The 19,143-nt window shown below is 43.9% G+C and overlaps 1 protein-coding gene across 1 annotated transcript in view; it reads right to left on the bottom strand.

Moving 5' to 3' along the window:
* LOC132820019 (FERM and PDZ domain-containing protein 1-like) overlaps positions 1–19,143 on the bottom strand; it is a 146,712-nt gene that overhangs the window by 73,341 nt on the left and 54,228 nt on the right. Inside the window, exons 4-5 of the mRNA XM_060831945.1 lie at positions 8,019–8,170; positions 4,851–4,953 (exon numbers count right to left, since the gene is read on the bottom strand). Coding sequence (XP_060687928.1) covers positions 4,851–4,953; positions 8,019–8,170 — 255 coding nt within the window. The remainder of the gene's footprint in view (positions 1–4,850; positions 4,954–8,018; positions 8,171–19,143) is intronic.

Raw genomic sequence — 19,143 nt, 5'->3', positions numbered from 1 at the left:
TTCTCAGATTCTCTCACAGAGGAAACCTGAATTCTTTCAGCATTCACCCGTCAAGACCCCTTGAATCTTAGATGTTTTAGTTAATCACTTATACTCTTCAAAACTTCCACGGGATTCAAGCCCATCCTATCTAGCCTCTCCATCTAAGCTATCCACTTATTCCAGGTATTCCTTCTCTGAACTGCTCTGATGCGTTAACATCCTCCATAAGTACAGTGACCAAAACTGTATACAGTACTCCAGATGTGGTCTCCCCCAAAGCCCTGTAAAATTAATGTATAATCTCCCTACTCTTGCAGTTAATTCCCTTTGCAATAAACCAATCATTATTGTGCCACGTGACCTTTGTATCCATCTGAAAGAGGACATGGCATCTCGTTTAATAATTCAACTCTAAAAGTCTAGTGCTGCCTCAGTCTTGCACTGAAGCTCATCCAATATCCCCGTAATAGCATGTACTTCTAACTAGATAGAGAGAGCTGTGGTCTAGTTGATGGGTGCTGCTCCACTTTAGGATATGCTGAGATTAATGATCAAATCTTCGTTTGTATCCTGCATGAAGCCTGGAAACTTCTTTGATTATGTAGCTTGATAACACATCACACAAGACAAATGGCCACTGAAGCATGAATCAAACCCTTCTGACGTGAGCTGGTTGAATTTGTGTCAAACTTGGAGCAGTGCACAGTCTCATCAAGCCCCATCAAATGTTAATTGAACATAAAGCACCATCCCGTTCAGAGTCAGGTGGCTTTCTGCAAGCTTATTCAAGACATCTAGTTCTCTTAATGCTAAGGAAACAGGGTCAATTGAAGTTTGATAGATTTTTATTGGAATACTCAGAGATGAGGTACAGCTGACTGAAGGAACAGGCCAAATAGCCTGCTCCTGTTCCCGTGTCCAAGATCAAGTGCTCACTGTAAATGTCAGCATCCATCCCATCTATAGATTTGTTATATCTGTTAGTTATTTCACTAAATGTCTTCAAAACTCCACGGGATACAAGCCCATCCTGTCTAGCCTCTCCATCTAAGGCATGTCATTCAAACAGCCATTGCAAATGCCAGACTAAAGTATTTGGGAATAAATCTGAATCACGTCGAGTGGATCTCTCCTGGACTGCAACCGAGTTGTGAATAAACCCATAGAATCCCGACAGTGTAGAAACAGGTCATTTGGCCCAACAGGTCCATACCGACCCTCTGAAGAGTATCCCACCCAGACACATTCCCCTACCATATAACTCTACATTTCCCCTGACTAATGCACTTAACCCACACATCCCTGAACACAACGGGCAATTTAGTAATTTAATATGGAAACTTCACACAGACAGTCGCCCGAGGCTGGAATCGAACTGATGACCATGAGTAGCATTGGAAAGCTCTGCTTTAAAAAGTCGAAAGATTGTACTTACAGGTGTATTTCGCAGGACAGTCACTGTAACAGTGTTACCACATTCCCTGCAATAAACAATTGACAAATATTAAAGCAATATGGGCCCAATGCAGAAAAAAAACGGCACTTGACTAAAACCTGCAAAATTAAGCTCCTGGCACAGAATATTATTTTCCGGGATCACAGGCTTGAACTTAACAGCAACACATAAGACTCATAAGAGTTGTACAGCGTGGAACCAGACCCTTTTGTCCAACTTGTCCTCACTGACCAGACATCCCAATCTGATCTAGTCCGTCTATCTCGCTCAGATTGTAGTTCGATGTTAAAAATAAAATTGCCACAATCTTACAAGCCCCATGGGACTGCTCTCTCATTTGAGAAAGAGAGGTGACTGGTGAATTAGAATTAGGTTCAGTGTCACGTGTGCTCAAGTTACAAAAGTACTGGAGTGCAGTGAAAAGTGTACAATGTCACCAACACACAGTGGCACCTTAAGTACAAAATACCTAGGTATAAATCTCAGATATAAAATTAGAGAAAATAAAGAAATAAGTTACAGAACATGACAGATATACACAGTATATGTTAGGAAAATAAGAAATAAAGAAACAAAAAGATTCACAATGCAGTCTTTCTATTGTTGGGGGAGGGGGGTTCAGAACTAGAGGGCATAAGTTTAGAGTGAGAGGGGAAAGATATAAAAGGGATTGAAGAAGCAACGTGTTCACGCAGAGGGTGGTGAATGTATGGAACGAGCTGTCAGAGGAAGTGGGGAGGCTGGTACAATTACAACATTTAAAAGGCATCTGGATAGGTATATGAATAGGAAGGGTTTAGAGAGATATAGGGCTAAGCGCTGGCAAATGGTACTAGATTAGGTTAGGATATCTGATCAGCATGGATGAGTTGGAGAGGGTCTGTTTCTGTGCTGTACATCTCCATGACTCTCTGGCTCTATTCGGGCTTTCTGTAATGGTAGTGGTTTAACTTGAACCTCAGACAAGGGGAAAGGTTGAGAAGGAGAGTCCCTCATGGTAACCAATGTTTACACAAAGACATCAGCATCAGAAACATTTCTGGTAAACAATCGCACTAAAGCTCCAGTGTAAGTCCAGAGTTCAGATACAAAGGGTAAAGATGCCTTCCTATAAGCAGTCTCCCACAGCCCAGATTAAAGCAGAGTGAAGTCTAATGAAGACGTCAGCCTTACACATTCTGGATGTGATCATGAACACATTGGAGATTGAAATACATCCGAAAGAGTACAAGTCATAACTCAGACCATACTTAGTTTTACATATTTGGTTCTTACAAACCCTGCCTCCAATGTTTGGCATGTATTTAAATTGGGATTGCAGTGAGTTTTTCTACACAGGTGGGAACTCCATTCTATATATTCTGCTAAACACTTCTTAAGATCCAGCCAGACAACACTGTTTAAGCCCAACACACTTGATAACACCTTTAACAGGAAGCAAATCAAATTCAGTAAAGTTACTGAGAGATTCTTTGTAATGATCACCACCTTAGCGCTGAATCCTAGAGCTACAAGCATTGGACAGGAGAAATATATTCCAACAAAAGAGGCTCTGGGTTTGACAAATGGACACGCTACATACACCTTGCTTGGTTTATCATTTATGAACAATCTTTAACTTAAAATGCTTTCTTTAACTCCATTTCTGATAGAATACACTGAATTATAAATAGTGAGACTATGGATACAATGGAGAATTCATCTTAGGTAAGCAAGCAAGAACTCAACTGTGTGGATAATAGAGTGTTCAACTGTCTGTATTTATGGAGAAATTGGCTGTATGTGTAATGGGGTGCTGGTTGTTTGTGTAGGGTACACAACGGAGCATTCAATAGTACTTGGAATGGAGTTCTTGATTGTGTGTATATGGAGCATTTGACTATATGTATATCCAAGTTTTTGACTGTATGTATAACCTGGCAGTGCACATATCAAAGAAGGAGAAAGTGAGGACTGCAGATGCTGGAGATCAGAGTCGAGACTGTGGTGCTGGAAAAGCACAGCAGGTCAGGCAGCATCCAAGGAGCAGGGGAGTTGACGTTTTGGGAAAAAGCCCTTCATCAGGAATAAAGGGTTTCTGTTGAAGGGCTTTTGCCTGAAATGTCGATTCTCCTGCTCCTCGAATGCTGCTTGACCTGCTGTGCTTTTCTAGCACCACACTCTTAATGCATATCTAAGCATTCAATTGTGCATCCAAGTTTGTCTTTGTATTTGAATTTTCAAATGTGTTTAAAATGGGGTATTCAATTATGTTTGCATGTAATAGAGAACTGGCCGGGTGTGTAATGGAATATTCAAACTTGCGTGTGAAAACTTACTCAACTGTCTGTGTAACGGAATTTTTGATTGAAATGTCGACTGTGAGTGCAGCAGAATATTTGTCTCTGTGAGTAACTGAGAACTCAACTGTTTGTGTAATTCAATATATGTAATGGTTTATATTATAGAACACTATTGTGCAAGATGTCTGGGTGAGCTGCTGTAGAACTAAGGAGACATATGACACTCAATTAAGTCTTGTTGGTGATCTGCCTTTAGAACTGCAAACAATTTTCTACACTTTAGCATTGTTTTATTTTCTGAGTTTGCCACCAACAACTTGTATTTATATAGCACTTTGAAGGTCACAAAACTTCACAATTCAAACTTCATAGCAAGTTCACCTATTAAAGGACTTAAAGACAGCCCTCAAATAAGGTCATAGAGATGTACAGCACAGAACAGACTCTTCAGTCCAACGTATCCATGCCGAACAGATATCCTAAATTAATCTAGTCCCATTTGCCAGTATTTGGCCCACATCCCTCTCAACCCTTCCTATTCAGATGCCTTTTAAATGTTGCAATTGTACCAGCCTCCACTACTTCCTCTGGCAGCTCATTCCATACATGCAGCACCCTCTGCGTGAAAAGCCCCTTAGGACCCTGTTATATCTTTCCCTCTCACCCCAAACCTATGCCCTCTGGTTCTGGACTCCCCCACCCAGGGAAAAGTCATTGGCTATTTACCCCAACCAGGCCTCTCATGATTTTATAAACATCTATAAGGTCACCCCTCAGCCTCTGAAGTTCCAGAGAAAACAGCCCCAGCCTGTTCAACCTCTCCCCATTGCTCAAATCCTCCAACCCTGGCAACATCCTTATAAATCTTTTCTGAAACCTTTCCAGTTTCACAACATCCTTCCGATAGGAAGGAGACCAGAATTGCACGTAATATTCCAAAAGTGGCTTAACCAATGTCCTGTACATCCACAACATGACATCCCAACTCCTATGTTCAATGCATTGAACAATAAAGGAAACCATAACATCTTCTTCACTATCCTGTCTAACTACGACTCTGGCCATTAATGATTAGCTGGTGGTAACTATTAAAACTTTACATTCAGTGAATGCGCTAAAAGGGTCCTCACCTAATAATGTTATCGATACGTTCCTGGGAAATTGTATCCAGAGGCATGTCGTTAATTTGTAAAATCTGGTCACCTGGGAATAGCTTTCCCTCTCCAGGACCACCTAAGAAGCAAAATGAAGTCAGCATATTTTTGAATGGAGCATTAGTTGTCCCTCACAGAAAGAGGAGAAAAAACTGAAAGTACATGGGAAGCTATTAGCATATGCAAAGGTTAAAAAAAAACAGATAATTATTCATACTTTTTTTTTACAACTGCACATCTTGCTGCCTGAAGCTTGTCTCATCTCAATGAAAAGGGAATGATGCATTTCTCAGATTGTGGAGAGAGAGAGAGAGGTGGATTGTACCTGTTTGTGACTTTCTTATAAAGAACTAGGGAACACAGATAATGTCAATGGAACTAAGGATTCTTGTGTGTGTTGAATAATCACAGCGTAGCACCCGAGGACCAGCATGCTAGAGATCATAAGGAAATTGATATTGGACCAAGGACAGGAGCTCACCAAAATAACCAAAGCAAATCTGCCTGTGTGGAGCTTCTACCTTCCCCCTCCATATCTATGTGGGTTTCCTTCAGGTGCTCCGGTTTCCTGCCAGTCCAAAGATGTGCAGGTTGGGTGGATTGGCCGTGCTAAATTGCCCCATAGTGTGTAGGCTAGGTGGGTTAACTGTGGTAAATGTGGAGTTAAGGAGATTGGGTGAGATGCTGTTCAAACGGTTAGTGCAGACTCAATGGGCCGAATAGCCTCTATCTGCACTGTTGGGATTCAATGATGATTCTCTGAAAATAATGAACAAGTTAAAGGCATGAAAGTGTGACAAATCACCCAGAGCAGAAGATTCCATGCCAGAGTTTTAAAGGAGAATTGGTGCAGACAATGCATATGCCCTGACTGTAACCTATCAAAGCTGAGGAACTGGTCCCACAGACTGAAAAAATTACTCATGTCACTCCAACAGTTGAGAAAGGGAGAAGAACTGCATCAGAGGTCAGATCAGTTTTCCTTCGTGTGAATCCAAGGAAAGTGATGGTACCAAACAGAGTACCAAGCCGTGCACTCAGAGCATGCGCAGATCAACTGGCAGAGGTCTTCTCAGACACCTTCAACCTCTCCCTGCAGCAGGCCACTGTCCCTGCCTGTTTCAAGAGGGCCAACATTATCTCTGTGTCTAAGAAGGCTCATGCTGCATGTCTCAGTGACTACCGCCCAGTGGCCCGAACTTCAATGGTCATGAAATGCTTTGAAAGGCTGGTCATGGCATTAATCAACTCCAGCCTCCCCACTGCTCTTGACCCACTCCAATTTTCCTATCAGACCAACAGATCCATGTCAGATGCCATATCACTTGCCCTTCACTCCGCCCTAGAACATCTTGACACCAAGAACTGCTACATGAGAATCCTACTCATTGACTGCAGTTCAGCTTTCAACACTATTATCCTCTCGAGACTGATTACTAAACTTAGTTATTTCAGACTAAGAGCCACTCTCTGCAACTGGATCCTCAGTTTCCTGACCCACAGGGCACAATCAGTGAAGACTGGGGACAATATTTCATCCTCACTAACGCTCAATGCTGGAGCCCCTAGGGTTGTGCACTCATCCCCCTACTATACTCACTGTATACCCATGATGCATCACCATGGTGAACTCGGCCCGGACAATCATAAAGGCCAACCTCCTATCTATAGAATCCATCTACCAGGACTGCTGTCAAGGAAAGGCCGCCAGCATTCTCAAAGATCCATCCCACCCTTCAATGTTTTTCTACAACCTCTACCATCGGGGAGGAGGTACAGAAGCCTGAACACACGCACCAGCCAGTTTCGAAACAGTTTCTACCCTACTGTTCTTAGAATACTGAATGGACTCACAAACTCTTAACATTCGCCTGTACCTGTATTTTTGTTTTTGCTGCTGTTTACCTATTGTTCACTTATCTATGCTACTGAACTCGTGATCTGCCTGTATTGCTCGCAAGACAAAGCTTTCCTCTGTGCCTCGGTACACGAGACAATAAATTAAATTAAATTAAATTCAGAAGCCTGGTGAATTATAGCCCAATTAACCTCACATCTTGCATTGGCAAATATCTAGGCCTATCATTAAGGACAGAGTGGCTGAAGATGTAGCTAATTTTCAGCTGATCAGAGACAGTAGTAAAGGCCCTACGAATCTCTATGAACTTTTTTAAATACGTGAGGAGAGAACCTCTGGGTCCTAACGTCCATTGGTCGTGTCTTACCCTTTGGAAAAAATCCAGCAATGAGATGATAAGCCACTTTTATGATCTTATTGTGGGGTGGGTTCTTGAGGAAGGGGTCTCAGGAGGAGTTGGAGGCTTGGATAGGGGTGTGGATTTGAGGCCATTCCCTTGCCCCCATCCCTGCCTCCATTGTCACTAGTTGGATAAAATGCAGGCTCTACTCCTTAACCTAGTTTGCAAGTTGTCATGGTTTCTCAGTTTGGAAACTAGGCAGCTTTGTCCACCAGGGGGCAGATAATTTGTAAGATGACGGGTTAAGGCCCTGAATTGACCATTTTGGTGGAAGTCAAGAAGGCCGTCTATGGATCATTTTAATTAATTACCGAGGTGGCAGGAAGAGGGTGAGGGGCCAAGCCCATTATATCACCTTCTGACCATCTTCAGGGAAGAGAAAATTCCACTTGAAGTATTGTCACCATGGCAAAACTGACAAAGATTGAGAAGAGTTCAGAGTTAATGCTGGAGGTGTTGAGATGGACTGTATCAGTTAAAAGCCCTGGCCCTATCAGACCCTCAGCCCCTCTTGAAAACACTTCAGACCTTCCCTCAGTTTGATTAGATTACTTACAGTGTGGAAACAGGCCCTCCGGCCCAACAAGTCCACACCGGCCCGCCGAAGCGCAACCCACCCAGACCCATTCCCCTACATTTACCCCTTCACCTAACACTACAGGCAGTTTAGCATGGCCAATTTACTTAACCTGCACATTTATGGACTGTGGGAGGAAACCGGAGCACCCGGAGGAAACCCACGCAGACACGGGAGAATGTACAAACTCCACACAGACAGTCGCCTGACACTGGAATTGAACCTGTGTCTCTGGCGCTGTGAGGCAGCAGTGCTAACTGCTGTGCTGCCGTGCTGCCACATTGGAACCTCCCATTCCTAGGTATTTACCTGCAGTGACAGACTTCACACATACTGGTGAATCTTCTGAGACCATAAAACCGTAGTCCAGGAGTGGATCTTTGATAATCTTCACTGTGACCTTCAAAGGGCTGCTCGGCTGGTTTGTGTTAGCAGCTGCTCCATCGGCTGGACCTTGATTACTTCAATCACAAACAAAGCAAGGGTCACATTTGTCAATCATTGTCAGAATCTTATTATTTTCCATATTATTTAATCCACCTCTCACCCATCCTCACCACACCCCTTCAATCCCCCATCCCCCACCCCCAGCCTGGACTCGGTCAGGTTCCTGCAAAATTCTCACTCGTAGTCTCTCCCCATCGCATTGTCTTTCTGAGAGAGAGGTCATTGTAAAAGGGATTTCCTCTGCTTCTCTGTATCCACCTCAAAACTGACACACCCATTCTCTAGGAACCTGCCAAAACCAGGGTGAAAAATTCCAGCAAGCTGTTTCGAGAATGTCAAAGGATCAGAAGATTCTTGGTGAGTTAATAGAATCAAAGACAGAAGCTATGAGTCACAGAACCTCTGCTCTGTCCAAACTGCAGCAAATTGGCTAGGATGAGATCAAAATGTAGTTAGTGAATAAAACCAGGAAATTTTCAGCAAGTTCGGCAGCATCTGTGGAGAAACTTTCAGGTTAGTGAGTCACTGACACGCCCATTGAGGTGATTGATCAGTCCATGGTCTAGAATGGCGGAACAGGCTCAAGGGGCTGAATGGTCTGCTCAGGCTCCAATATGCCTTCATCAGAAGTGGGTAAAGTCAGGGTGCAATTTCCCCTCCCTGGAGATGGTGAGGAAAGGGCAAATATTTGGTTGAGTTCACCCAGAGGTGTACTCAGTCCCTTTCTCACCACCTCCACTCCGGGCAGGAAAATCCATGGTGGGCATCCTCAGCCCGCCAACAAGTGAAGCTTTTGAATCACCAGCTAATAGACAATAGACAATAGGTGCAGGAGTAGGCCATTCAGCCCTTCGAGCCTGCACCGCCATTCAATATGATCATGGCTGATCATTCCTAATCAGTATCCACTTCCTGCCTTGTCTCCATAACCCTTGATTCCAAGGGCCTAAGCCACTCATTGGGCTGAATACCCTCTCTCCCAGCTGGTGGGAACAGGGAGTGTTTTCTTCACAGGGAAGCTCCACTTGCCTGAATCTGGGGCTAATTGGGACAGGGAGGGTTACTCACCCCATCCCCAATAGTGTCCCCAAAATACCCACTTTCTTACCCACTGGTGAAGCTGGTCATGGTGTGCCACTTGTGCTTCCAACCCTGAGCCTACAAATTTCTGATTGAGCAGTTACCTCTGGGTGGGTGGTGGACAGGGCAAGGATTCAGTGAGCAGGCTCCTGATTGGACAAAGGAGAAGCCCTTAAGTACCAAATTGATGCTCAATCCAATGAACTTTCATGCTGGGGTGATAAAGAGAGCCTAAGTAGGTTAATGCCCCTTGAAGTCACCTATGCCCACACTTAGTACTCACCACATTAAATCCTAGCCTAAGGGATGTACCAGGTTTTAAGCAAATGCAAGGATAGAGAGTAGAAAGAAAAAAACATGCGATGGTCTGTGCTGAGATTGAAGACTGGACAATAACAAAGAGGGTAATTGTGTTAGGTAAATTAAGTCAGAATGGAACAAATCAAGGAGCAAAACACGAATGTGGAGGAGGGATACACAATGACAACAGAGTCACTGCCGCCAGATTGGCTGTTTTCCCTGGAGGCTGAGGGGTGACCTTACAGAGATTTATAAAATCGTGAGGGTAAATAGATAAGGACTTTTCCATGGGGTAGGGGAATCCAAAACTAGAGGGCAGAGGTTCAAGATGAAAAGGGAAAGATTTAAAAGAGTCCTAAGCGGCAACGTTTTCACACAAAGGGTGGTGTGTGCATGGAATGAGCTGTCAGAGGAAGTGGTGGACATTGGCATAATTACAACAGTGAAAAAGCATCTGGATGGGTATATGAACAGGAAGGGTTTAGAGGGATATGGGCTAAGTGCTGGCAAATGGGACTAAATTAAGTTATCTGGTCCTCATGGATGAATTGGATTTAATACTCTTTTCGTGTTGCCCTGACTCTATAAATGATTCAGAGATCTGAATTATTGGGTTAGACATCAAATGGCCATGGGATTTTGATCCAGTGCTGGGAAACTTTGAAAATTACAGTCCCAGACATTACCTTGGAATGCCATCTTCTGGGACAGTTGTGAATTTGAAAGGCTTAGGTTTAATTTTCAAATTTTGAGTGAATTCTCCCACCCTGATGTCATGAGAGTAATGACAAGTGTGGTGACAAAATAAGGTGAGAAAGAAAAAAGTATAGATTTGCATCATTGCAAAAGAAGGTCTTGACTTGCCCTGAGCTTAGAAAGGTGAGTTCAAAGAGGTGACGACCTTATTTCAGTGCATTTGCAGTTCATTAAAAGCCCAATTTGACCGACTTACATCGCTTTTCCAAAACATCTCTCCTCTACCACGAAACGTAGACAGTGAAAATTCCCAACAGAAAGGTCAGAGCCAGTTCCTGACAATTATAGCTTGGTGAAGACGCATCCTGCCATCACCCAATGCACTTCACACATCGATGCTGACATGGCGGATTGACGTTCATTAACTTTAGCACCAGGTTACAGAATGTCAGAGACTATCATCACTCAGACTGCCAGCTGCTTACACACCAAATACAATTCGTGTGCTTTGAGTAAGTGGTGATGTGTGAACGTTAGAGGATCCACCACAGTCATTCAATCACACTATATGGGGATGGTCACAGTCAGTTCAAGTGATGTAGTGTAGTGATTACAGGTAGGTCAGTTGAGGGATCAATCTGTGACGGTGTGGCCAGCTTTTCTTTGCAATGAGACAAAGGGAGAGACTCAGTATGACAGAGAGGGACACATGAGCGGAAGGAGGTGATGATGAGCAGGAGAGTGTTATGGACCAGACCCTCTCAAAATATTTTAAGAAGGTAGACTAGGCCCTAATTTTTTCTTATTTTAAAGACAGATGTAAAGTGCCATGTTCCAGAAACTATTTTCTAGTCAAACTACTTGCTATTAAACAAAACGTAATGTATTCAAATGCTATAGTTAAAATACAACAAAAGAAAGAAGAACTTAGAATAAATTAACTCGACTGGAAAACTTAACAGAACAATAGATACAACAATTATTACTAATTAACTGTTTCAATATAGTAGTATTCCATAAACACTCCTTTTGGCAAAAAGGCAAATTCGAAAACAGATTTTGTCTCACATGTAATCCAACAACCTACGAAGAGAACCGCTAGCTTTTGGCTATAATCAAGAGATGGGGAAAATAGGTTCCACTTTTTCAACATCACAATAGCAACCGATGCTGAATTTCAAAACTAAAAAAACTAAAAACTAGAAATCCTGATTTGTGAGAGCTGGCCACACCCATCCAGGCTGCACCTATTATTCCAACTTTAAATAAAAACAAGGCCTCCCAAGTTGTTTACTTTCTAGGCTCTCACGAGCCAATTCGGCACCTCTGCCTTAAAACTTTGCTTAATTGTAACCAGGACAAAACACACTTCCTAAAGCCACAGCATTGTCACAAGAAGTCATCAGGTGTTCCCAGTGAGTAAGCTGGAAATGCAGAAAGGGTTAGCAGTTTGGGAGGATGTGATGCTGTGAGCCCTTGGGTAGAACACGATGCATGCAAGTAGTTCATGAGCCTTGGCAAATGCATGTGCCGTATCCTGAGTCAGAGGTAACAGAGAGAAGATGGTGGTACTTGCGTGCAGAAAATCTTTTCACTCTGTGCACAGCACTGACCCACACTGCTCTTTATGCCAAGGTTGGTTGTCTTTGTTATGGTGTTCCCCTTTGGGGGATGGGGGAGGTGAGCAAGGATAAGGATTCCCATCCTCTCCCCCGGACAGCCCAGCAGCACCTTCAGATCTCTGTCCTGGAAGGAGCTTGTCTTTCCCCTTGAGACCGTTTCCAGATCGAGCCCCTGCAGGTCTGAGAGATCAATGCTGATTGGGAGAGTCTGAAGTAGTGGCAGCTGGGCTTTTGGGGCAGGGGTGGGTGGTACAAGGAAACCAGGAGAAGATCTTACCTGGAGCACAGGAAACACGATTTCATGAGAAATGCAGCCATCATCTCAGGATTATAATTAGTGAGGAGAAACGTAGAAGACGGTGTTAGAAAATTGATTGTGGGCCACTGTGAAACTCACTGGCCGTCACACTTTCAGGAGAAATCGGAGAATTTAGCCCGACTTCACTGTATTGGAAAGTACAGGATGTTCAAAGGATGTACTTGACAAAAAGTTTGCAAAAAAGCAACAGATCAGTTCAAATCAGTGAGATTTTTTAAACAAACACAGAGGAAGTCTCCTTGCTGTGTTTGAATCTGATTAGAATGTTTTTGTTTAATTGGTGGGCAACAAGATTCCGTGCACTGAAGTGTTCCATGCAGACCCCAACTGGATGGCCTAACAGAGGTTACCATAGCAACACCCCTCTGCAGGTCAGGGGAAACAGCAGGGATGGCCTGCTCTACCACTTATTAAAATTGTGAATTATAAACAGGGGACTTAGCCAGGTCACCACAGCGGGTGGAAGGAGCGAGCCCTCTACACTGTGCCCTATCTCCAGCCCTCTCCCTGTAACCACATTACGAGGTAAAAACAATGACTGCAGATGCTGGAAACCAGATTCTGGATTAGTGGTGCTGGAAGAGCACAGCAGTTCAGGCAGCATCCAAAGTGCAGCGAAATCGACTTTTCGGGCAAAAGCCCTTCCTGATGACCACACTATAACCACACTACCCCCAACACAAACACACACACAAACACCGCCAGACCAGAATACTGGGAGCAGACTGGAACATCTCACTGTCAACTCTGGTCAGCGACTGGAATCGGGTATTAAAGATGCTTCAGCTCTGAGTGAGAGCCAGTCAGACTATCATGATGCCCATATTAAGAAGCTAGACAGTATAAGTATGAACTGTATCTAACCTTTCAAATGTTTTGTACATTGTGACCACCCCCAATCAGTTCTTTGAAAATACCTGAGCTATGTTTGTGGAACAGTCCCCTTCTCTTAATCATCCTGCAATGGGATTTAAGAGTACATTTTACTATTTAGTATTTCTATTTCAAAAGGAATGTACATCAGACAAAGATCAGGAGGCCTGACTTCGAGCCTACAGGACTACTGTCCAATGTCTAAGCTACAGTATTCTCTCAATTGTACAGAGATGTGAGCTGATGATCTGTGGGTGAAAATTACTTCTTTAATTGCGCAACAATTTTTCATGAAACAGTCTGGATTGGAACAAAGATGCAGCTGAAAGGAGTAGGGTATTTATGTTACATTAAATTTAATCTGACTTCAGGCTATCAGAAAACCGGTACTTCCAGACAAGGTGATTGACATGATCTCGTGCAGATAAATAATTCATAAAGGCTTTTAACGATGGAGCAATTGTGGCTCTTTGTTATATTATAGACAAGGGAAAATCAAAACTCTCAACAACTGAAAGCGCTTTGTGCTTCTGAAAAGGGTCATTCTGTTTTGTTTGTGAGATTTTATTTACAAAAACGATAATGCTTTTGGTGACAAAATGTAGTTTTATAAATTCAACGTTGACTTGCTTTACAGTACACGGCATGTAATGCCATAATTGAGAGAAATCAGCAAGGTAAAGGCTATGTTGTAAATGTAATATCCATGTTAATTTGCTGAGGCAGGTTCTGAGAATAGAAACCAGGATTTTATAAACCTCCCGGACGTGGACCAGGAGATAGAAGAGCTGGTGTAATGATGAGTGGCCATGTGTGATTGGCTGTTTGATGTGATACGGCCAAAAGGGCTTCGGGTTTTTGAAAAGATTCGTAGGGTTATGGATTTGGTCATAGATTCATTCGCTGAACTGGTGTGGTTTTCTGCAGACGTTTTGTCACCTTGCTAGGTGACATCATCAGTGTGTCTTCGATAAAGTGCTGTCGGTCTGTCCTGCCTGGTACTTGTGTGTCTCTGCTTTTTGGTACTTCCAGTTCTGTATCTGAATGGTTTGTATATCAGATCCTGTTCGATATGTTTATTGATTGAGTTCCAGCTGGAGTGACAGGCTTTAAGGAATTCTCTCATGTGTCTCTATTTTGCCTGTGCTGGGATGGTTACATTGTCCCAGTTGAATTTGTGTCCTTCGTTGTCCGTGTGGGTGGAAATCAGAGTACTGGTTCAGTCTGGCAGTGGGGAGTTGATGCTAATGCATTCATATGGTCAACTTTTCTTCCTGTTTGTCCTATGTACTGTTTTTCACAGGCCTTGCAGGGTATCTTTGTAGATTATGTTCATCCTGTTGAATGGGGGTATCGGGTCTTTAACTTTTGTGAGGAGTTGGTGAAAAGTGTTTACCGGTTTGTGGGCCACTAAGATTCCTAGGGGTCTGAGTAGTCAGGTAGTCATTTCAAAAGGGCTTTTTCCCAGTGGAGGGAACGGATGCAGAGACTGTCCACCGGGGGTGGGGGGGGGAAACGGGCTTTTTTTATTCATTTCTGGGACATGGATGTCACTGGCTGGCTAACATTTATTGCCTGTCCCTAGTTGCCCTTGACAAGGTGGGCAGGAAGATATCTTCTTGAACCGTTGCAGTCCATGTGCTGTGGGTAGACCCACAATACCCTCACGGAGGGAATTTCAGGATTCTGACCCAGCATAGTGAAGGAACGGCGATATATTTCCAGTCAGGATGGTGAGTGGCTTGGAGGGGGACTTAGTCAACGGTATTCCCATGTATCTGCTGCTCTTGTCCTTCTGAGTGGAAATGGTCGTAGGATTGGAAGGTGCTGTCTGAGGATCGTCGGTGAATTGCTGCAGTGCATAATGAAGATAGTACACACTGTTGTCAGTGATGGAGGGAGTGGATGTTTGGTTGCAAAAACATAATTGAAGCCCCAATTAGGGGTCATTTTGCTGGTGGTGAGGCAATCGGCCCCGATGCAGGGGGAAAGCCAGTTAAATGGTGGCAGCATCTCAACAACAGCTCAACGTTCAGGACTGATAGCTCAGGGAGGGAGCTGCAAGCAGTTCCAGCAGCTGCAATGATCGTCTTGCAAGGGTTGCACCTCCAACTCTCAGCTCCTGATTTTATCTATTTTTTCAAACTTCCCTGGCTGAGCTCCCAAGGTCTTGTACCTCAGCAGAACCCACCTCTCTCTCTCTCTCTCATTGAGATTATTAAGCTCTTTGACTGGGCCAGCAGCATCAGCTTCCCTCATTGATAGTGGGCCTGTGGGCAACTCGTGATGAGTATCTAACCAATGGAATCAAGGTCCGTCTTACAACTCCTTTCATCATGCATCAAACATCAGGTGGATAGATAAGCCTACAAGAACAAGTCCCACATGATTCAGAGCTTTCTATTGAGCTCACTGCCCCCTATCACGTCAAATTGCATCTTCTAACATTCTTTAAATGTCATTCCCCTCAGTCAATCTACACGATCCACCAGCAAGGTCCACTCAGTGCTGCTTGCCTCCCTTCCCTGTTGCTCCAAAAGTCTCAACAGTTCTACTCCCTCACTTCAAACAGAAAAATTGATTCCTACCAATGCCTCGACACCGCAGTATCAACCTTGCCTTTCTCTTCCAGCCCCTTTACGGTGCCAAGGTATGAAGATTATCATTGCATTTTTAATTTGGGTTTTGATTTGGGTTTCTTTTTCCACTAGAAGTTGCAACTTGATACAGCAGGGAGTGGTGACCGGAAGACTGTAAGATACAGGAGCAGATTTAGGTAATTCAGCCCATTGAGTCTGCACTGCCACTCAATCATGGCTGATATATTTCTCAAGTAAAAAGTGAGGTCTGCAGATGCTGGAGATCAGAGCTGAAAATGTGTTGCTGGTTAAAGCACAGCAGGTTAGGCAGCATCCAAGGAACAGGAAATTCGACGTTTCGGGCCAGAGCCCCCTGATGAAGGGCTCTGGCCCGAAACGTCGAATTTCCTGTTCCTTGGATGCTGCCTAACCTGCTGTGCTTTAACCAGCAACACATTTTCAGCTCTGATATATTTCTCAACCCCATTCTCCTGCCTTCTCCCCAGAATCCATGATCTCCTTCCCAATCATGAAACTATCTATCTCTTTCTTAAAGACACACAATGGTTTAGCTTCCACAGTCTTCTGTAGCAATGAGTTCCCCAGATTCACCACTCTCTGGCTGAAGAAATTCCTCTTCATCTCAGTTCTAAAGGGTCATCCTTTCACTCTGAAACTGTGCCCTCAGGTCTTCGTCTCTCCTACTGGTGGAAGCATCTTCTCCACATCCACTTTATCCAGGCCTCTCAGTACTCTGTAAATTTCAATCAGATCCCCCCTCATTCTTCTAAATTCCATCAAGTACAGGCCCAGAGTCCTCAACCACTCACCACACAACAAGCCTTTGTCCCTGGGATCATTCTTGTAAACAACCTCTGGCTCCCCCTCCAATGCCAGCATATTCTTCCTTAGATATGAGGCTCAAAACCGCTCCTAATATTCCAAACACAGTCTGACCAGAGCCTCATAGAGTCTCATCTCTGCTCTTACAGTCTCAAGCCTGCTCTGCCATTCAATAGGATCACGCCTTATCTGACATTCTTCATGTTCCACTTTCCAGCTCTTTTCCCGTAACCCTTGATTCCCCAACTGAGCAAGAATCTAGCTGTCTCAGCCTTAAGTACACAGAAGGACTCTGCTCCAAATAGCTCACTGTGCAAGAAGTTCCAAAGACTCACAAACCCCTGAAAGAAGAAATTACTCCTTACATCAGTCTTAAATTGGTGCCTTTAATTCTGAGACTATGCCCTTTGCCCCTAGATGTTCCTGTGAGGGGAAACATCCTCTCTGCATTTACCCTGACAAGTCCATTAAAAATCTAAAATGTTTCAATGAGATCACCTCTCATTCTTTTAAACTCCTGGGAGTAGAGTACCAACCTGTTTAACTATGGTTTGTAAGATAATCCACCCATTTCAGGGATCCTGGTGAACCCAGGAGAGCTTGATAGAAAGTTGAGAAGATTGTGGATTTGTTCTTGATACTGTATCCATCTTGTAGACGTTTGGGGCACAGCAAAAGATCACATGGGCTTGTTTCTGGATTGACGTTAAATATAATCACCACTATCCCTACTCAGGACATTTTGTCACACCTCAGATTAAAGGAGACATCTCATGAACACAACTGAGGATGTCAATCCGGGTGTTCCCCAACAGGAAACCCAGGATGAATCAGGACATGCAGAACCTGATAAAAACCAGGTGTGAGGCCTTCAGATCAGGAGACCCACTCAAATATAAGGAATTCAAGTATGACTTCCGCAGAGCTCTTAAGACAGGACCAATACCGATCCAAACTAGAAACCCAGACTGACACCTGGAGACTATGGCAAGGACTGAATGACATCACAAGTTCTAAAAAGAGTCAGTGCAAGATAGCTGACAATGATACATCCCTCCCAGATCATCTCAACACCTTCTATCCTCGCTTTGAGCAGAATTTCAGCAGAGAGGTAACACCTAATATGACAAGTCCTGACGACAGTCACTGCATCAGAGGTCAGATCAGTTTTTCTTCACGTGAATCCAAGGAAAGTGATGGGACCAGACAGAGTACCAGAACGTGCACTCATGTGCAGATCAACTGGCAGAGGTCTTCTCGGACATCTTCAACCTCTCCCTGCAGCAGGCCACTGTCCCTGCCTGTTTCAAGAGGGCCAACATCACCCCTGTGTCTAAGAAGGCTCATGCAGTATGTCTCAATGACCACCACCCAGTGGCCCTAACTTCGGTGGTCATGAAGTGCTTTGAAAGGCTGGTCATGGCATTAATCAACTCCAGCCTCCCCACTACTCTTGATCCACTCCAATTTGCTTATTGGACCAACAGATCCATGTCAGATGCCATATCACTTGCCCTTCACTCCTCCCTAGAACATCTTGACACCAAGAACTGCTATGTAAGAATCCTACTCATTGACGACAGTTCAGCCTTCAACACTATTATCCCCTCGATTACTAAACTTACTGATTTGGACTAAGCCCCACTCTCTGCAACTGGATCCTCAATTTCCTGACCCACAGGCCACAATCAGTGAAGACTGGGGGCAATATTTCATCCTCACTAACACTCAACACTGGAGCCCCCCAGGAGCACGTACTCAGCCCCCTACTATATTCACTGTATAACCATGACTGCATCGCCAAATACCAGACTAATGCCATTTACAAGTTCGCTGATGACACCATCATAGTCGGTCAAATCTCAGATGGTGACGAAACCGACTACAGACGGGAAGTGGAAGACCTGGAAAAATGATGCACTGAGAACAACCTAGATCTCAATGTCGGCAAAACCAAGGAACTCATTATTGACTTTCGGCGGGATATTACTCATCCTTTTATAGGATCACCATCAAAAGCAATCTGTCTGGATGTATCACTATCTGGTCTGGTAGCTGTACCATTCAAGATCAGAGACGGTTACAGAGAGTGGTGAACTGAGCCCGGACACTCACAAAGGCCAACCTCCCATCTATAGAATCCATCTACCAGGCCCACTGTCAAGGAAAGGCCAGCAGCATTCTCAAAGATCCATCCCAACCTGGCAATGTTTTTCTACAATCTCTGCCATCGGGGAGAAGGTACAGAAGCCTGAACAAATGCACCAGCCAGTTTTGGAACAGTTTCTATCCTACTGTTGTTAGAATACTGAATGGACTCACAAACTCTTGACATTCACCTGTATCTGTATTTTTGTTTTTGCTGCTGTTTACCTATTATTTACTTATCTATGCTACTTAACTCTGTGATCTGCCTGTATTGCTCGCAAGACAAAGCTTTTTACTGTGCCTCGGTACACGTGACAATAACTTAAATTCAATTCAATTCAATTACTCTCTTTTAAAGAGACACATTCATAGCATTTGCCTCAAATGAGTCCGGACTGTTTTGTTCACCAGAAGAATTATGAATGGAACTGAACCGTGCAATCATGGGTGAACATCCCTACTCCTGACATTAAGATGGAGGGAAGGTTATTGTGGAAGGAGGTGAAAATGGCCGAGTCTAGGACACT

This window comes from Hemiscyllium ocellatum, chromosome 11 (assembly GCF_020745735.1).
Source record: "Hemiscyllium ocellatum isolate sHemOce1 chromosome 11, sHemOce1.pat.X.cur, whole genome shotgun sequence".
In the NCBI taxonomy this organism is placed as follows: domain Eukaryota; kingdom Metazoa; phylum Chordata; class Chondrichthyes; order Orectolobiformes; family Hemiscylliidae; genus Hemiscyllium; species Hemiscyllium ocellatum.
This window is presented reverse-complemented; position numbering and strand designations above follow the sequence as displayed.